At 39.2% G+C, this 20,196-nt stretch overlaps 1 protein-coding gene across 2 annotated transcripts in view; it reads left to right on the top strand.

Moving 5' to 3' along the window:
• The window catches only part of Rorb (RAR related orphan receptor B), a 182,593-nt gene that overhangs the window by 150,631 nt on the left and 11,766 nt on the right, over nucleotides 1-20,196 (top strand). For both annotated transcript variants that reach the window (XM_048351691.1, XM_048351685.1), the window contains exons 5-9: nucleotides 6,006-6,127; nucleotides 8,304-8,436; nucleotides 13,275-13,382; nucleotides 15,282-15,392; nucleotides 18,737-18,849. In XM_048351691.1, the coding sequence (XP_048207648.1) occupies nucleotides 6,006-6,127; nucleotides 8,304-8,436; nucleotides 13,275-13,382; nucleotides 15,282-15,392; nucleotides 18,737-18,849 (587 nt within the window). The remainder of the gene's footprint in view (nucleotides 1-6,005; nucleotides 6,128-8,303; nucleotides 8,437-13,274; nucleotides 13,383-15,281; nucleotides 15,393-18,736; nucleotides 18,850-20,196) is intronic.

The raw sequence follows: 20,196 nt of genomic DNA, 5'->3' as shown, positions 1-20,196 counted from the left end.
TGTGTTAATCTACTATGAATCTTGGGTTAGAATAAGCCTTTCCCTAAAAATAAATAAATAAACTAAAGACTAAAACAAAATAGAAATTTTATTTTTTTTAAAACTTTTTATGGGGCTGGGAATATGGCCTAGTGGTAAAGTGCTCGTCTCGTATACATGAAGCCCTGGGTTTGATTCCTCAGCACCACATATATAGAAAAGGCCAGAAGTGGCGCTGTGGCTCAAGTGGCAGAGTGCTAACCTTGAGCAAAAAGAAGCCAGGGACAGTGCTCAGGCCTTGAATTCAAGCCCCAGGACTGGCAAAAAATAAAAATAAAAAAATAAAAAACTTTTTATATGTTGATCCCTATAAGAGCATGGAAAGGAAAGGGAAGAGAAAGAAGGGGAAGGGAAAACAAAGAATTCCACTATCTATGGAATAAACAATAGAATATAAGTAACTGTGCACTTCTTTTATGACCAAAGCAGTTTTCACAGTCCAGGATTCTAACCTGGTCTCTGTCTTGCTGAACACATGTTAGAACCTTAGCTACTAAGAAGATGGAGCCATGATCTCCCCATAGGCTCACTGTCATGTCCACTTAAAAACTCATCAGTCTTTTCCCCAGTCCATATGCATCATCTCTAAAGGTGGAAGAATTCCCCATGAGTTGGTTGTCCATATGACCTTCCTGTCAGACCCATTCACCCAGCACAATGATGCCAAGTCCTTCAGTAATTACCACCTGCAACCCAAGCTCAAGAATCCAACAAAACTGAAGTCTGAGATACAGCTGCAACCCAAGTCAGGGTAAGGATGCAGGGTGTTCAATTGCCTTGAAAGATTTCATCTCCTAGGATTCTTTGCCTCCATCTCTTTTGTCTGGACTTTCTCATGTGCTTGGTCCCTGGAGAGGACTGCGTTTAAGATTACCTTTTCTATTTTTCCAGGCAAGGACTCTTGAAAGTTCCTTTGGCTCCTAGCAGAAACTTGGCATACTATATTCTTTGTCCCTCCTTTTGTCCCTTCCTTTTAAGTCCTTCTTCCTTTTACACAACTGGAGACACTCGGTCCAAGCAAACTATCTTCCTCTGATGTTCAAGATTCTTTGTATTCCTCAGAACAAGCCTTCCAACCATGCTCCCATGAGGCCACGTCTAGTTTTACGCAGTATACCTTAGGCCTTAATGACCTCAGTCTTGTCAGGTTCAAATACGTTTTTGCATGTGACTCCCCTCTGTTATTGCAGAACAGAGAAAGTGGATAAGGAATATCACTGCAACTATAGCTCCTGCAGCTTTACCTTCACTGCCATTTGCAAATCTTCTATGCCATACAGGCCTGTCATTTGGAGTTTTTGGGCTCCAAGGTTATCAGACAAAAAAAGTTCACCTTAGCTCTCTCAAATGCTTAGCAAAATAAGGTAGATGGATATTTGGATGGATATTGGGCAGATGAAAGGATAGGTAAATGGGTGGATGGTGGATGGATGGGTGGATATATGGATGGATGGACATTGTCAATATAATCCTTAACAGTTCTTCACTGATCAAGCACCTATCTAATGCTCCCTCAGTCTCTTATTTGCTGCTCTTCTGCATTTGCTTTCAGATTTGTTTTGAATCTCAACCCTCCACTCCATCTCTAGCAGACATTCCTAAATCTTACCTGACTTTTCACAAAAGCCTGTCTTAACTTCACCTCCTCCTTAATGCCATTTCTTCTTCTTTGACATGGCTAGGATCACTTTTCTTAAAGAACTGACTGTGCCACTATCTTCTGCTTCCCTTTTTCTGCTAGATTCCCATTTGCCTTCAAGACAAAAAAAAATTCAAAGATAAGATCTAGAATCCTACAAGATGGAACTCCTGAACCACGTATCTATTCATGCTTTTGTCACAATTTCCAGAGCACCTTCCATGTTTCCTGTCCATCCACACCCACTCTACTGCAAACATGCCAGAACTCTTGCCACAAAAGATGGATGCACAGCTAACTCAATAGAAATGGGTCCAATGTTACTCCCTCTTTCTGAACCTCCCTTGTTTCCCCCAATAAAAGCAAAGTTGGCCAGCTGTGGTAAAGCACACGAGCAATCCCAGCACCTAGGATGCTGAAGCAGGAGAATCCCAAGCTCAAATCCAGTTTTGACTACATACATAACCAAACCTCGTCTCCACATAAGTAAAATGAATAGATGGAAAAAAATTAAAATAAAAGGGAAGTTGGTTATAAAGAACTAAGGGCAGTGACAATATAAGACATAGAGTCTTGATATAATTGTTTGTGCCTTTTTAATATTGCTCCCCCTTCCTGTTCAATGATTCAAGACCCAGCTGAGCTACACTGTAGTTTTTATTGAGCCTCCCCCTATTGAGATAAACACTTGGTTTGGAGGTTCTCACAATTCTGTGGAATATGTGTTATGATATGATTGCAAGATCCTTGAAAACAAAGGCAATGTCTTTTGTTTTAACCTGCAACTTGACCTGATATATAATAGAAGAGTTGCTCAAAATCTATTTGTCAGCAGAATACTGGGACAGTCTTGTGGTGGGCTCTGCTATCACCCAGTTCCTGAAGAGCTCACAGCCTTGAAGGGCCTGAGGCAGACAGAATCACACGGCAGGAGCCTTGGTAAAATAAGAGCTCCATGGAAGGCAGAATCAAGAGACTGTGCATGACCAGCCTTTTCACAGAGAATTATAGTAAAGCCAGAGAAGCCTTCCCACTAAATAGACATCTGAGTCAAGTCCTAGAGTGTGCATATTTTACCTTCCCACATATTTATTATGTCTGCCCCCCTCCTCTCCTCATAGTACTATTGAGTGGACAATGGCAGAAGACCAGAGAAATCTTAAGCTTTGGCGAGTAGTTCCCAAAAGATAATCTGAAAGAACCCATAGTAACCCGGCGTTGATGGCTCATGCCTGTGATCTCAGCCACTCAGGAGGCTGTGAACTAGAGAATCACAGTAAAAAACCACCTCAAGGCAGAAAAGTTCACACAGCTCCATCTCCAAAACAGCCAGCAACAAGCCCAGCTGAAGGCATTGTTCAAGTTAGATCATCAGCAGAGAAAGCACAAGACTTAAATTCTAACTACAGTACCAGCAGAATAAAAAGGACACTTTTCTTTTCATGACACAATTGTGAATAATAATTCTAGTTTTGTTTCCAAACATTGGAGTTTGTAAGCTGCCAACAAATCAGCCAATCTTTGAAGCTGGAAACAAACTCGTCCATGAAGATAAAAGTTTGAAAACTATAAAGCTATAAGATCTTTTAGGTTTCCACTTAACTATTAGAGAATAGATGTATGTTTGTTAGAAAAAACTAATTGAGATGTGCAAACAAAATTAAACAATGGTGAACCGTAATTTACCAATGTTCTGTGATGTGGTGTGTAGAAGAATAGAGAAATAGAGGATTTGGAATTGATTGTTGCTGCTGTGATTTGAACTTAAGCCCTTACTCTTCCTAGACAGACACTTGGCCACTTGAATGATAGCAACCAAATCATTTTTGCTTTAATTATTAGTTTACATTGTTCCCATAGCCTTGCATTTTATTATAGAGGTTGGCCTTAGATCACCTTCCTATGCCTTTCAAATATAGGCAAGTACTAATATGCCTGGCACTGTAGGATTTTCTTTTTAAGAAAGGATTTTGTACTAGGCAATGAAAGTCTAGATATGTTCAAGATTTGCTCAATAAAGTATGACTGTCATGGTATAAGTTGACCTTTTGCAGCATCTTCTACCTCTCTCCCCTTGCTCTGATGGAAAACTACTAACAAATATTGAAATAGCTCCTTTTGGTAACACTGATTGCTAAGAGTACCATTTCTGTTCTATGTCCATTGGAATCATCAGGTTGTTTCCATGGAGACAAACCATACAGCATGTGCTAATGATGATCGATTTGGCTACCATCTATGCAGTGTTTTCAGTGTGACAGGCAACCAGCTAAGGAGTTTGATTTAGACATTTCATTTGAATCTTAACTTACATTTTCCATTGTTGTGTCACTGAAACTCAATTGAATTCATGTCATGTACAACTGGAAAAGCTTAGTGAGGTAAAGACAGGACTACTGTTTTGAGGACTGTCCTGGGAACACAAAAGAGAGCCATTTAGGGGAAAAAAGATAGAACTTGCCTCTGAAAAAGTGCAACCAGAAACACAAGAAAAATTCCAGTTTTGCAAGAGCCAAGAAGTTACCAGACAGAAGATTCTGTCCTCTTCATTCCACGCACACCCCACATACAAAACTCCTAGGTATTTTGGTGTCTCAAGCTGTCCCCTTCTCCAAATGTTCAAACAGCAGATGGGACAAAGGAAGACCTCCTGCCAGCTCTTCCAACGTCAGGGGGCTCACAGAAACTCTGAAGAACAGCTCTTCCCTAGGCCTTTCTCACTCCACTTTTGCACATCAAAGGCAAACTGATGGTTATTGAAGATACAAGATAAAATACAACTCATCTGGAATGAACTACTCCAAAAGCAAACAACAAAAAAAAGATTATTGTGTTTGTCACCACTTTTTATAAATATAATCATTTTCTCATTTATAATTTTTGAACCTATTTTTATTGTTATTATAAAGGTGATGTTCAGAGGGGTGACAATTATGTAAGTCAGGTAATGAATATATTTCTTTTTGAAGTGTCACCTCTTCCTTTGTTGTCTCCCAGTTTTTTCCTCCCGATCCCTCTCCCCCACAAGTTGTATAGTTCATTTTCAGCATACTGTCTAGTGAGTATCAGTGCTGAATTAGTTTACCCTTCGTCCTACCATTTCCGGGCTTCCCTTTACACTCCCCAAACCAGGTAAACTTACATACAAGAGAGAAGGTACAGAAATGAAAACAGCAACAAAAGAGAAAACAAACAAAAGTAAAATAACAAAAACTCTTGTTTCCATTTCTTGGAGGGCATTTTGATAAATATCATTTTATATGATCATATGCATGTAGCTATTGAGCATTTGTGATCCTTTCCTAAGAATATCCTCTTTGGTCTCACTGTGTGAATGTTTATAGAGTCCCATATAATTTACCATGTCCACATGTAAAGAGGAAAAGTGCCATTATATAAAAAGTTGAGAGAGTTGAATATAATGGCTCCATGATCCAGCCTCAAAAATCAACTCGAGTGCCCATATTATTTCTGTTATTATCCATGTAAGGTGGATGTATGGTCTAAAGCCTGACTAGTGTCATCTGAGAAGTGTGCTTCTATTTCTGTCCTTCTAATCTGTCCCTTCTTCCCTATAATCTTTTCTTTTTGAGCTCATTATTAAATCCTCCTGTTTCTTAAAGATAAACACATTTTTATGATAGGCAAATACACTTATATTTAAATTTTCTATATATGCAACAAAAATGAGATTTTAGTGAGTTTCAAAACATTTTAAACTGTTTTGAAGGTATCCATTAGGATTTTTAATGGACAGTCAGGCCAAAATTGAATAAGGGACTTGTATGAAAGGGGTAGTATTCATCAAGATACCTTGTACTTATAAACTGATTTGTTGAATGGTAGCCCCTTTGTATAATACCTAAATATAATGAAACTATTTTTCAAACTAATAAGGAAAAAATAAGTTTATGTGTTTTTAAAGAACACTTCGAAGAACTCTTCGAACACTTTACAGTATTCAAAATCCCAAAGCTGTAATCCAACAGGGACAGGCAAGAGAGGCAGAACATATTGATTAAAAGACTGCACATTTTGAAAATGCAGATTTTCATCAAGTGTGGTAGTTAATGCCTGTAATCACAACATTTGAAGGGCAAAAAGCAGGATGGTGGATTTGGGGCCAGCGTGGGCTACATAGCATGGTTTACAGTAGCTTAGACTAGTAGCAAGTCCTTAAAAAATTCAGAGGTTAAAAGAACCATGCTGTTAAATGTGAAAGATGTTCCAGTATGATTAGAAACTCTCCAGAGAGCACCTGTGTAGAAAACTTTATTAGACTGATTTTAGTTACAAGCCTTCAAATTGATATTCTTTTTTCTCATAGATCGAATTGCACAGAACATCATTAAGTCCCACCTGGAGACGTGTCAGTACACCATGGAAGAGCTGCACCAGCTAGCATGGCAGACCCACACTTATGAGGAAATTAAAGCGTATCAAAGCAAGGTACTCTGCAAAATAACTGGACTCTTCTCTGTGACTAACTCATTTCCAGCACCTTCAACTTCAGTGCCAGTGACAGCTTAGTCCACATCACCCCTGGCTACCATACAGGGCTCAGTGAAAGGCACTGCCAAATTGACCAACTGGAGACAGTGAGCCTTCCTCACATGGCTTTAGTACATTGCTGTTGGCTTCTTGAACCTGTTTTTCTTTCCTGCACCTGTGTGTGTGTGTGTGTGTGTGCCTTCTCTAACATATACATATGCATACACACACACACACACACACACACCACACACACACACACAGGAAAGAAAATATTCTAAATTGTAATTCTTGCCCTACCCACTAGATAGCACAAGAAATGAAGGACAACTCATCTTATGATTAGTAGTAACATTTCTGTGAGTACACAAGAGAGAATTTTTAAAAGGAAGTTGCTTTTGCTTCTTGTTCAATGTTCATATTCCCTGACTTCAGGATTGAAATTCATAATGACAACATCTACCAATGAATGGAAGGGGCTTTTTTTCCGGGGGGGGGGGGGGGGGTTCTTGTGTGTCAGTAGTGGAGCTTGAAATCAGGGCCTCGGCACTGTCCCTGAGCTTCTTTTTGCACAAGGCTAATGCCCTGCCACTGAGCCATAGCACCACTTCTGACTTTCTCTGAGTAGTTTATTTAAGATAAGAGTCTCACGGACTTTCCTGCCCTGGGTGGCTTTGAACCACCATCCTCAGATTTTAGCCTTCTGAGTAGATACGATTAAAGACATGAGCCACCATTACCCAACTTCAATGGAAATTTTTAAAAGTCAGATATATATATATATATATATATGTATAGCTAAATGTATTGTTTACATATCATACTGATTTTTCTCTCACAGAAAAACAAACGTTATTACTGTTATATAAACATGGACACAGAGGTATAGATATTGTTATGGTGAATAAAAAGCAGGATCCACATGACATGGGCTTCTCAGATCAAATATAATAAGACAAAGAACTAAATTACATTTGTTCCCTATATGTTTTCTATAGTATAATGAGAATGAGTGCTATATTTTTTATGAGGGTCACTTCATTTCATGTGATGCCTTTTCCTTTGGAATTGATTTTATTTAAAAAAAAAAATTCTGAGCCAGGCGCCAGTGACCTATATCTGTAATCCTAGCTACTCAGGAGGCTGAGATCTGAGGATGATGTTTCAAAACCAGCCAGGAAAGGAAAGTCTGTGAGACTCTTATCTCCAATTAGCTACCAGAAAATGGAAAGTGGAGCTGTGGCTCAAAGTGGTAGAGCACTAGCCTTGAACTAAAAAGCTCAAAGACAATGCCTAGGTCCTGAATTCAAGTCCCACAACCAATCAACAAACAAACAAACAAACAGACAAATAAATAAAAACAACAAAGTTTAAAAGCCACCCAGGACCCATGAAAATGACATTTTTTGAAGGCTGTGAATGAAATCATGTTTTCATCTAGTAGATTAAGAAATTGAATTTAGGTGAAAAGAAATCAAAAGCAGTTTAGTAAATTAATTATCTTTTATTGTCAAACTGATATACAGAGAGGTTACAGTTTCATACATTAGGCCTTGGGTACATTTCTTGTACTGTTTGTTACCTCCTCCCTCATTCTCCCCTTCCCCTTACCCCTTCCCCTCTCCCCCCATGAGTTGTTCAGTTGGCTTACACCAAATGATTTTGCAAGTATTGCTTTTGGAGTCATTTGTCTTTTTATCCTTTATCTCTCAATTTTGATATTCCCTTTCACTTGCCTAGTTCTAATATCAGTATGTACAGTATCCAGTGTATTCAGTTCTATGGTTGGATGCATGGCTCAGTCAGTAGAGCACTAGCCAATAAGTGAAAGCGTTAGGTACCAAGTTCAAGTCCCAGTCTCACACCAAAAGAGAGATAGACAGACAGGCAGGCAGGCTGGCAGGCAGGCAGAAGCATCAATACTTCTATCAATTTTGCCTTAGTATTTTGGCAATGGAAGTGTATTGAGATTCAGATAAGTCAAAACATAAAGGGAAATGTTGCTCTGAATTTTCGACACTCACTTAATCCCACCTTGGGCCCCAAGTGGCAGGTGAGCATTGTAAAGAATCATTGGCTATTTCTTTGACTCTGTGGCCTTTCTGACTGTTCCCACAATCTGTCTTCTCTCAAGTCCAGGGAAGCTTTGTGGCAGCAGTGCGCCATCCAGATCACTCATGCCATCCAGTACGTGGTAGAGTTTGCAAAGCGGATCACAGGCTTCATGGAGCTCTGTCAGAATGACCAGATTCTACTTCTGAAATCAGGTGGGGCCTTTATTCTAATCCTAAATGTGTTTGATCCTTAGCTCTGTGACTGTTCCAGATCTCTTCTTCCAATAGGTAGCTAGCTCTCATTTTTACAACCCACATTGTCAGCAAACTCCTAAAGGAAAGTCTTAATAACAATTACCTGATTCAAATTCATTTTCCCCCTTCGAAATCAAATACAATTTTGCTTATTGAAAGTGGAGCTATTAATTGTAGAGGTTGAAATGCCCACCTTGATGGGCTGTGCAAGTAATTAGCATGTCAAGGTGGCTGAATTGCTGAGCTGGCACAAAAACCTGCTCCTTGCCTTCTGTGAGCGAGACAAATTCAGGCTGACTGAGCGCTGCCTCTGTGGTTGTTTCTCTTTAATGAGGATAGCCTGCAGCCATGATGCTTATGAAGAAATTTTACCAACTTTATCTTCCTTCCCTTCCTTTTCTCGTGCACCTTCTACCACACAAACATTCAGGTTGGAAGTATCCCAAGAAAATCTTTGTGCAATTGTCTTTGCAGATGCTATTCCCTTTCTTGGATTCTTTTGAAAACAGAAAGTATGTCAGTGCCAGTGTTTCACATCTATAATTCTAGCTACTCAGAGGCTGTTATCTGAGGATCTGTGTTTGAAGTCAGCCCAGGCAGAAAAAAGTCCCTGAGATTTTTATCTCTAATAAACTGCCAAAAGGCTGGAAATGTAGCTGTGACTTAAGTAGTAGAGTGCCAGTCTTAACCAGAAAAGCTAAGGGATAGTCCCCAGGCCCTGAGTTCAATCCCCAGTACAAGGAAGGAAGAAACAAAGGAAGGAAGGAAAGAAGGAAGGAAGGAAGGAAGGAAGGAATACTGTTGTGCTTGAGTTACTCTTTGGTATTAGCTCATAGTAGTAGTAATAATATTTTTACATAAATAATATGCATACATTTTTGTGTTTTCCTATGATCTCGCATTTAATCTCATGTGATCATTACTTTTCCATCTTAAAGCAAAGGGAGGCAAAGATTCAGAGAAATAAAAATGGCAGGTCCAAGTTATGCTACAGTAAAGCCACCAATACAACCATGTTCGTTGCAGCAGTATTTGTTATAGTCAAGGTACAGTTTTAGACCAGAGTGAGTGAATGAATGAATGAATGAATGAAGAAAATGTGATATACATACACACAATGGAATTTTACTCATTCGTTAGAATGAATAATATTGCATCATTTGCAAAGAAATGGAAAGATCTGGAAAAAAAATTGCTATGTGAAGTAAGTCAGTCCCAGAGAAACAAAGATTATATGTATTCTCTCACACATGAAAACTACAGTTAGTGTATGAATATAAAAGTTAGTGCTTCGGGTGGTATGCAAGTGTATCAACTGAAATATAATTGATTCAAGGAAGATCATAAATAGTGTAATTTCTTAGAAAGGTTAAATCAAACTTCAACAAAATAAATAACAGTAAACAGGTACTTGCAAGAAGTGGGTGAGGTCAAGGGAACGGGGTAGACAAATAAAGAAGAGAAGGCGGAAAGAATGCAGTCAAAAATTCAATGTATGTCCTACAAAATTAAGAAGAGTGTGGGAAGAGGTAGGTAGGGGAAGGATGTGTGAGAATTTTGAAAGGGATGACATTGATCTAGATATATATTCATATACATGTATCTAGATATGTAGTCATAAACTACTTTATTGAATGATAGCTCCTTTGTACAACTACTTAAAGATAATAAAAGTTTTTTTTCAAGATCTATATTCTAGGAACCATACCAATGAAATGCTATAATGTTTAAAAAATGCATTGAATATCACAAAGCCAATACATGGCTGGCTTTTGGACTGGAGCCACATATCACCATTGTTCTAAGATGTTGCTGTTTCTTTACGCAATGATGCAAACACATAAAACTATGACTCGAGCACTAATTTCAGTGTTATCAGTGAAAAACAAGAGTTTGTTGGGGTTTTTTTGCTTACAAAGCTTTGTGCAGGGATGGTTGAATTGGTGCTCCAAGGTCTCTCCCAGTGTTCACTGAGGTGAGTCTACTGGGAGTAGAATGTTCTTTTCTCAAATTCCCTCACTCACATGGCTGGACAGCTGGGAAAGTTGACAGCCTGGAGTTCTGCTGAGGCTCTGAGATGGGGTCTCTGTTGCTCTCCACATGAGTCCAAGTCAGCTTGCACTTCCTGATAGCAGAGTCACTGGGTTCCCAAAGCTACTATGCCAGGAGCACAGGCAAAAGTCTGTAGACTTTTCTCAGTTGTCTCAGAAGTCACATATTGTCTCTTCCACCATGCTCTTTTCAGTCAATGGACTCATAAAAACCAGTTTGGTTTTAAGAGTATCAGACACAGATTCCACTTTCCTCATGGAAGTGAAGAAAGGCCTAGAAAAGTATGTGACACAGACACAATTTTTGTGATTCTCTTTAGAAAATAAAATTTGCCCCACTTCATAGGACCTTAAATGAACCTTCAAGATGGCAGTTTTCTCATCTGTGAAAAAAAAGAGATGAACTAGAAACAATAAGTTCCCAACTTAGAATGGCATCAGAAGCAGCAAAAGAGCTTATTGACAACACAGAAAATCAGACACATCAACCATGGAATTCAAACCTACCAGAGAGAATCCCAGATCCCAATTCAGTGTGCTCATCAGACTCAGATACCACCAATCCAGACACTGACCACCGAAATACACAATCTTTAACACCTCTGTTTGCAGCAAAAATACTGGCTGATAGAAAGTTTCTAGAGGCTCACACCTGTAATCCTAGCTACTCAGGAGGCTGAGACCCAAGGATCATGGTTCAAAGCAAGCTTGAGCAGGAAAATTCTGGAAGACTCTCATCGCTATTAACCACCAAAAAAGCAAGAAGTGGAGCTGTGGCTCAGAGTGGTAAAGTGTTGGCCTTGAGCACAAAAAGCTCAGGGACAATGCTCAGGTCTGAGCTCAAGCCCCAGGATGGGCATACATGTGCGCATGCACACACACACACACAGGCTAATAGAAAACACCTAAAATGATAATTGCAATGAATAAATAGAATAATAACTGTAAGGGAAAAGTTTTCCATAGAGTAGATATGCTAGTAAATTGTACCTCTCTTTTGACGTCAGAAAAGTGTTGTTTTGGTTCATCTTTGCAAATCCTCTCCCATGTATAATCCTATGCACTAGAGAAAGAAATTGACAGAGCAAAGGAGGTAAAACACAGACATAAATATAAATGAGTGGTATGAGAAAGGCAGCAAAAAAGTAGTTTAATCACCAGTAAGATGCCCTCGTGGCATCTTACTGCCATCAGCCTGCAGTAACAATGGAGCAGTAGCCAATTTCTCCAAAATGTGCAGAAACTATAGAGCAGTAGTTGTTCAAAATGCCAATACATGTTGAGAGGGAGACAAAATAGATGCATAAATTCATACAATAAATATTTTAAGCATGTCCTATAAAGGAGAGAGTTTTCTTGGCCGCAGAGATGTTGGAGTGAATGCAATGGCTAAGTACTTGCTGTCATTGGGCTGACAGTGAACACAAGCGAAGAAAGAAAAATCTAGAAAATTTGTTTCATAAAGGTTAATCAACTCCTTCAGGTCAGGACCTCTCACAGCCTTTTATCTACAAATGATGGCTATAATTCTTTATGGTGAGATAATTCAGCATTTGGCAAAACGAAACCTGAATTTCCAAGAGCATCCAAGGCAAATAAGGATCGCAAGGAATTACCCCCAAATGCCACTACTTAAAGCCATCCGGTGCTGAAATGTGCAAGCCTGTGAGAAACTCCACGCAGCAGAGAAGCAGAAAGCAAGAGTCCCACAAGCAACCTTTAACAAAAGTTAACAGAAAGACCAGTCGGCTGCTGCAGAGTTCCTTTCTGAGCCATTTGTCGATTGTGAAAGGGTGACATCCATCAAGATGCATTTTGCCCATTAACTGGCATACTGAATTGAAACATTTTCATATACTACTTAAATATGACCACATAAAAATTGAAAAAGGAAGTGAAATGAACATTGGTCAAAAACATAGAAATACTCTCCTGATCAACCTAGAAAAAATTATGTGAAATGAAGTAACTCAGGCTCAGAGAGACAACGTGTATATGTTTTCTCTCATAAGAAGTGAGATCTAAATTATAAACATATATGAAGATATATACAGAGTCATATGCATATGTATGTAAACATATTGTCTGAAGTATGGTGTTTTCATGGAAGGATGGCAATCCAATAATTCCTTCATACAACTAACTTAAAGTTTAAGGAAATAAATACCAGGAAGCTGAAATACGTGTTGGAGGAGGGGCAGAGGTCAAGGGATGGGGTTGAAGTGGGGGGAAGGCAAACAAATGGAGAGAATAAATGTGAGTGAATGCAATCATAATACTCAATATGTATATGGTGAACATGGAACCAGGTCAACTGAGGGGAGGGGGGGGTGAGAGAGGAAGGAGAGAACAATGGAAGTGGTGACACTGATCAAGATGCATTATACTCATAAATTGCTATGTTGAATTAAAAATGCTTTGTACGACTACACACACACACACACACACACACACACACACACAATTTTAGAAGCATATTCTTTCCTGACCAATGTCATTATGCCTTCTATTTCTTCTACCTTTAAGGTAGATTTTCTTTTTTAATTCTTTACCAAAGTACCAAAAGAGCTTTATTCCTAAAAATAGCATTTTTATGGGAAGAACTGGAGATATCTCTCTGTGTGTCTCTGTGTCTGTATCTGTCTGTCTCTCTCTCTTTCTCTGTCTGTCTGTCTGTCTGTCATAGTTCTTGAAAGTCTCTTGCCTTGTATGCACCAACATGCTTTTATTTTTTTAAACTCCTAGGTTGTTTGGAAGTGGTTTTGGTGAGAATGTGCCGTGCCTTCAACCCATTAAACAACACTGTTCTGTTTGAAGGAAAATATGGAGGAATGCAAATGTTCAAAGCCTTAGGTAAGCTTCCCCTTGATGATTACACCATTAGCCACCATCTGCCTCTCCACTTAGGCGGAAATTGCCAAATGATATGCTGTGATTCCTTGATATGGACTAGTGTGCCATTATTCAATTAGAGATGGTCTGGGTAAGGCTCCAGAGTATCATTCAACTTCATGGATCCTAAAATTATGGCTTCTATTCAGAAAGGCAAAAAAGAGGCATGTGTATAAGCAAACCCTCTTGCTTAAATAGCTGATATTGCACTGTAGGTCATTCTTTGTACAATCAATTTTTCTTTGCTGTTTGTGTTTGTTGGGGTTATTTTTCCTCTTCTCTTTCCTTCTTTTTTCTTTGTGTTGGTATAAGGGCTTGAACACAGGGCCTGAGTGCTGTCCTTTAGCTTTTTGGCTCAAGGCTGGTGTTCTACCACTGGAGCAATAGCTCTACATTGGGCTTTTAGGTGGTTTAATAGAGATACGAGTCTTATGGACTTCCCTGCCCAGGCTGGCTTTGAACCATCGTCCTCGGATCTCAGCCTCTTGAGTAGCAAGAATTAAAGGCATGAGCCACCAGCATGTGACATCTGGTATATATTTTATGACAAAATCTCACTAAGTAACCCATATTAGGATTGAACTCATGATCTTTCTGCCACAGTCTCCTGAGTATTGACATTACAAATGGGCACTGCCATGCCCATCCAATCACCTTATCTCTCAGCTTCTGGTTTACCATTTCGCAGAAAATGTTATGATGGTCTATGGAGCTGACTTCTAAGTTTTGTTGATAAAGTCATGACCATGATAAATTAATAATCAAGAGAATTCATTAATAGAAGAACTCCTTCACTTGTTTCTTACCCAAAATAGTGGCTTTCTGTGAAGTCAGGAAGTTCTGGGGCACACACAGAACTGGTGCTAACGTGATCAGCATGATTCCAGACCATTCTTGTTGGGGACCCTGGTGGAGGCAGGCTTAACTTGGATGTGTGGTGTGTGATAATCTGCAGTCAGCAGGGCATCATGGATAGGAAAAATGTCAGGAAAATGGGCTGATGCCAGGAAAGGTCTTAGTGCTTGATCATGCCGTTTGTTCCATATCCTGCCCATGGATACCAAAGAAGCCAGTGGCCCTTGACCTCTTGTGCTGTTAGCTGATCTGGCAGCCAACAGCAAGGCCATCAGAGCTGGCGGTGCTCCCTCCTGCAGCTGATACACATCCATGCCATCCTCAAGGCTAGATTTTCAAGAAAGGTGGAAAACCCTTGGCAAGCAAACACAGTATATTTCCAGCTTCATCAAATAAACATTGACCAGGACCAGTGTGAATTTTGCCAAAATTCACAATGCCTAAGCAACTGCCCTGTGAGCCATCATTCATTAGAAGGTAGAGATAAATCAATTTTACCTTCTTAATCAAGTTTAAATGGGAATTCACCAAATTGGACTATAGCTCATTCTGTAAGAACCCTTTTTGCACCTGTTTGAAGCTCCTGAACACCTTGTACCACTAAGTTCAAGTGCCACTAATACCAATAGTCCTCAGCCCGAAGGTGTAATGTTTTAGGTTTTCTGTGAATGCTATATCTATTCTAAAGGATCTTGAGCCAATTTACTCTCAATTCTTTAGCTGGAAATAACACCAGCTACTTCCATCTAGATGTTACACTGAAAACGTACTATGTCTGCCCCTTGATGGCTAAAGCTAACTTCAGACACATAGCCAAGGTGGTATTCAATTTCCTCATTCTAGAATTAGTCTGCAAACACATTGTTATGACTAAGAGCTTTAGAAATTTCTTCTTGATGTCTAGTATGAAAATCTGTGACTAACTTCTTGATAGTAAAACTTTTCTTATTGGTGTTCCATTCCAAGTTTAAGTATTTCTGGCTGATTTTTCTTCTTTCTTTATAGGTTCTGATGACCTAGTGAATGAAGCATTTGACTTTGCAAAGAATCTGTGTTCCTTGCAGCTGACTGAAGAGGAGATTGCTTTGTTCTCATCTGCTGTTCTGATATCTCCAGGTAGGGGGGACCACGGGTCCCTTACCTTCTTTTAAAATCTGCTTTACTATCTTTAACATCAATTACACTCACCCACGCCAAAGTGTTCAGGACAAACTTTAAAAGAACTGTATTTTCTCTAGAAAGCTTTTGAAATTTTTGGACAATGTCAAGGGAAGGAAGTAACCTCAAGTTTATCAAAATGACCAATTTTGTTCCAAAGCAAAAGAGGAGTATGTGCTAGGGATTACTCCAGATCCAGATGAACAAAATTGTTCCTGAATAAGTAAATGAAGACAGATGGGCTCAAGTTAACAGCTAAGTAAGCTCTTTTTTGACTTTAAGAATAAAAGACATAAAGGTGGGTGCTGGTGGATCATGCTTGTAATCTTAGCTATTCAGGAGGCTGAGATTTAAGGATTGTGGTTCAAAGCCAGCCTGGGAAGACAAATATAAGAAACTCTTATCTCCAATTTGATGGCAAAAAGACAGAAGTGGAGCTGTGTTTCAAGTAGAACAGCAGCCGAGAGTGCAAAAGCTAAGGGAGAGAAAGAAAGGAAGGGAGGAAGGGAGGGAGGGAGGGAGGGAGGGAGGGAGGAAGGGAGGGAGGAAGGGACATCACAAAACAAATGCAGAGAAATGTTCCCATTGCCTTACTTATGTAACTGTAACCCCTATGACATCACCCTTACAAGAAAATAAGTCCAGAGTGAAAGTTGTAGAAATATATCTAAATGAAAGCAGAGAGACTAAAGTTATTCTTTCTCCTTTTTCATTACCTTTTTTGTTTAGCTTTTCCACTCAAATTACTGCTGGAATCCTCACTTCAGGCATTGATATGCCTCTTTTCTGTTTCCCAAAAGATAAAGGGCAGCTGAGGGAGAAATTGGCTCCTATAATGAAGTTCCTGGGGAAATAAGAATTTCAGACATGGACCTCCTAGTACCAGCTCTATCATCAGTGATCTAAGTGACCTTCAACACTTGACCCCTCAAAGCCACAGTTTCCTCACTTATAAAATAAGGCAATTCGGGCTGGGAGTATGGCCTAGTGGCAAGAGTGCTTGCCTCCTACACATGAAGCTCTCAGTTTGATTCCCCAGCACCACATATATGGAAAACGGCCAGAAGGGGTGCTGTGGCTCAGGTGGCAGAGTGCTAGCCTTGAGCGGGAAGAAGCCAGGGACAGTGCTCAGGCCCTGAATCCAAGGCCCAGGACTGGCAAAAAAAATAAAATAAATAAATAAGGCAATTGGACTCCATAATAGCAGAGGCCTCTTCTACCTCTGAAATGCAATAAAATGTGAAAAAAACAACTTTCCTAGAACTGTAGCCATTGAAATACTTTTTAAAGTATATGCTAGCCAATAATTAATAACAATACAATATATAATCATAGTAATATAATTAAAATATTATGATAGTATATATACACTCTATCTTCAACCTGAATGAGAATTCCTCAGCTGTGTATTTGGCTAGATTGGGACCAAGTTATATCAGCCACATTGACAGCTCTCTATTGAAAGAAGAATGCATCCCTGTCTAAATTTTAAGGTCAGGGGATACATTATTTCCATAACCCATTTATCTCAGGGATGGATCTCTTTTCTAATACCCTAACATATTTTCCAGGGAGGTTGGAAGACACCATTCTTACAAGTGATGTAAGATTTCATCTAGGATCTGTGACATGTCATTCTAGTTATATTTACCAATGAAATCAATCTCTCCACTTTCTTACCAGTAGGCTCTACAGTTCTCAAAAGGATCCACGATAGTCTTATCCAGATGTTAAATTTTTACTTTTATTCTTATTTGACTACTTTACCAAAAATGGAAATTAGTTGTCCTTTGGAGTAGTCTCTTTTATGGCTCTATATAAAATCAGAGCTATTCTTCTGAACCTTAGCATGTGCAGTGTGTGTGAGTGTATGTGTGTGAGTGTGTGTGTATGTACACATGCATGTGTGTCTGTGTGCCCTAGAAAGTTTACCCCACCTGACAGCACAAAAATAGATGAAAGAAGTGATAAGAAATATCTTTTTTATGATAACAACCATAGGCCAAATTGCTCCTTGAATTTGATTTAGTTCAATATGAAAACTGACTAAGCCTGTGGGTCTATAAATGAAAGAGATGTTTTCCCCCTGGTTTCTGCTTGCTCAAAGGAGCAGCCTCACAAAGAACTATTCTCTTTTGGGGAGTAGGGGGCATGTTTGTGGAAGTCAGCAGATTCCTAGCTGCAAATATTGAAGACATAACCTATCAGGCATGAACAAGCTATGGAAAGGACAGCCCCAGAAAGACTAGCTTGAACTTCATGAATTAGACATCAGCTGAGCTGTTTTTTCCTTTTTCCATCATCAAAACTTGCAGAATGTGGAAGTATGAAATTTGACTTGTCCTGCCTAGTGGGGAATACTTTAGCCCTTTAGGTCCTCCAGACCAACACTCAGAGATTTTGCAACTCAAAATACTCTTGCTTGCCACCCTACTTGAGTGCCATGCTCAAAAGGAAGAGAAAGACAGATGGAAAGATCCATTTCCTGCCATGCCTCTACCTTCCCCAGGTTCCTGACTTAACAGCTACTGTTTATTCATCTCCAAATAGCTCAGTGAAGGAAGAAGGAAGGAAGTTTAATTTATTCTGATTGACAATTGTCACTGAGGCCTTTGTGCTCACTTACGTAAGGGTTTGCTTAACTCTTGGCTAGACTTGCCCTTCTCCTATATAGGATTACAGAATCAGGTTTCTTACCTGACCTGAACTGTGTTTGAGAGGATCATGTCCACGTTCTTTTCCATGAGTACTTACCAGTGTTTGGATGCTCTAGATGTCTCTTCATTGAAACATCAAACTAAGGCATGCATGCTAGCCTGCATTTTGTCACCAAGGTGTATAAAGCTTCTAGGCAGAAAGGAAAGAAGAATAGGAAGCAAAGGGAGGAGTCAGAATAATGAGAGGAGAAAGGAAAGCTTTTCCTATCCACTACTTTAAAAATTAGTATATAAAAATAAAACTTTAGTACATTTTTTTTAAATGACTCATGTGTATGCTATCTAAGCATACATGGCCACACTCTAAGATAACATGGCCACACTCAGAAATGAAGGTGTTTGTTTCAACCACTGTGTCCTTTCCTCAGATCCCCATGGCATTCAATTGTGACCTTAGCTTGTGTGTTCTTAGCCCCCTTGTATTTTTTGCTTATGAAATATTTATGTTTCATATAAATAATTACATCTCTTTAGGAGCGATTCAGAACTGAGGAGTTTGAAGTAAGTTTGAAGCTCAGCACTTGATAAAACAAAGATTCTCTTCCCTATCTTCGTTCTTACCCATTTTTTGTTCTTCTGTGTTAGACCGGGCTTGGCTGATAGAACCGAGGAAGGTCCAGAAGCTTCAGGAAAAAATTTATTTTGCACTTCAACATGTGATTCAGAAGAATCATCTGGATGATGAGACCTTGGCAAAGGTAGGTCCTTAGATCACAGAGATGTCCTGTCATGACAAATGCGGTGAGCCAAAAGGAATGTGACAGTATCAGCAGTTTCCCAAAGTGACCAGAGCTGTGCCCTTTTATAGGGAGACAGTGAATACAATATATGCTAAGACAAATGGCTTGCTTAGAGAAAGGTGTCATTGACAGAGCTGAACCCAAGGAACAACAGATAGGTCAAAAGAACAGGTGTTTCATGGAGGCGTGAAAGCCTGAGGCAGAGAAAAAGGTCTTCAAAATTCATACCTGAGAAATAAAAGATTTGTGCCAACCCAGGAGCCAGGTGTGGACAAAAGTGAAGAGTCATTCATTTTTTTTGTTTTCAGAATTGGGAGGTATCTAATACTGAGACTTGTTGAGCAAAGCAGTGGAGTGTGTAAAGTAGTGACCCTCCTGTCACAGGCTACATGCTAAAAGATTCTGCCTGTCACTTCTCACATGCATGTAAAAACAATCCTACAGAGGCATGATTACACAAATAACTTACAAATTTCCCTTTGATTCTAATCTGTTCATGATAGACTTGCCCTGAAATTCTTTCAGCATGGTAAAGTATCCCAGGGACAATACTTTTTTTTATTTAACTTAATTAGAGGTGATACTCTTAAACAAAGACAGTCTGGGTGCTGGTAGCTCACACCTGTAATCCTAACTACTTAGGAGGCTGCGATCTGAGTACTGCAGTTCAAAGCCATCCCAAGCAGGAAGTCTTAACTCCAATTAACCATCAAAAGCAAGAAGTGGAGCTTTGAGTGAAAAAGCTAAGGGACAGCACTTGATTTCAACTCAAATACTGGGGGGGAAATATTGAGAAAAGTTAGTAACATGATCAGAAAAGGAAGAAGTAATTGTCAGTGATTACTAGTCAGCATTGTTTTAAGTCTTAAAGATTTTTACTTCTTAAGAACTAGAATGCTTTGAGGAACAACACTGTTTTAAGTTTTAAACTGTCTCTGATTTAGATTTAGAACTAGATATTTTTAAGGACAAGAGACTGAGTAATGAGTTCATTCTCAGTTAGAGATAATAGGAATCCTACTTTATATTTTTTTTATTATTAAACTCTCCCACTCTTCGCTGGAGGTTCTTTATTTGAAAAGAGGGAAAGGGGAAAGACTTTATTTGAATACATCATCCAGTTTTACTTTGCACACACCCTAGACTGCTATAGGAAAAAGAAATGCCTCCATGAATTAAATGTGCAGTTTCATTATGGCAATTTTTGTTAAAAGTAATGCATCCCTGTGAAGAATATTACCACTCACTATTCAGCAATCATTTTCAAAAAAGCCAGAAGTGGCCCTATGATGTAAGTAGTAGAGC

Source organism: Perognathus longimembris, chromosome 1 (assembly GCF_023159225.1).
Source record: "Perognathus longimembris pacificus isolate PPM17 chromosome 1, ASM2315922v1, whole genome shotgun sequence".
In the NCBI taxonomy this organism is placed as follows: Eukaryota; Metazoa; Chordata; class Mammalia; order Rodentia; family Heteromyidae; genus Perognathus; species Perognathus longimembris.
This window is presented reverse-complemented; position numbering and strand designations above follow the sequence as displayed.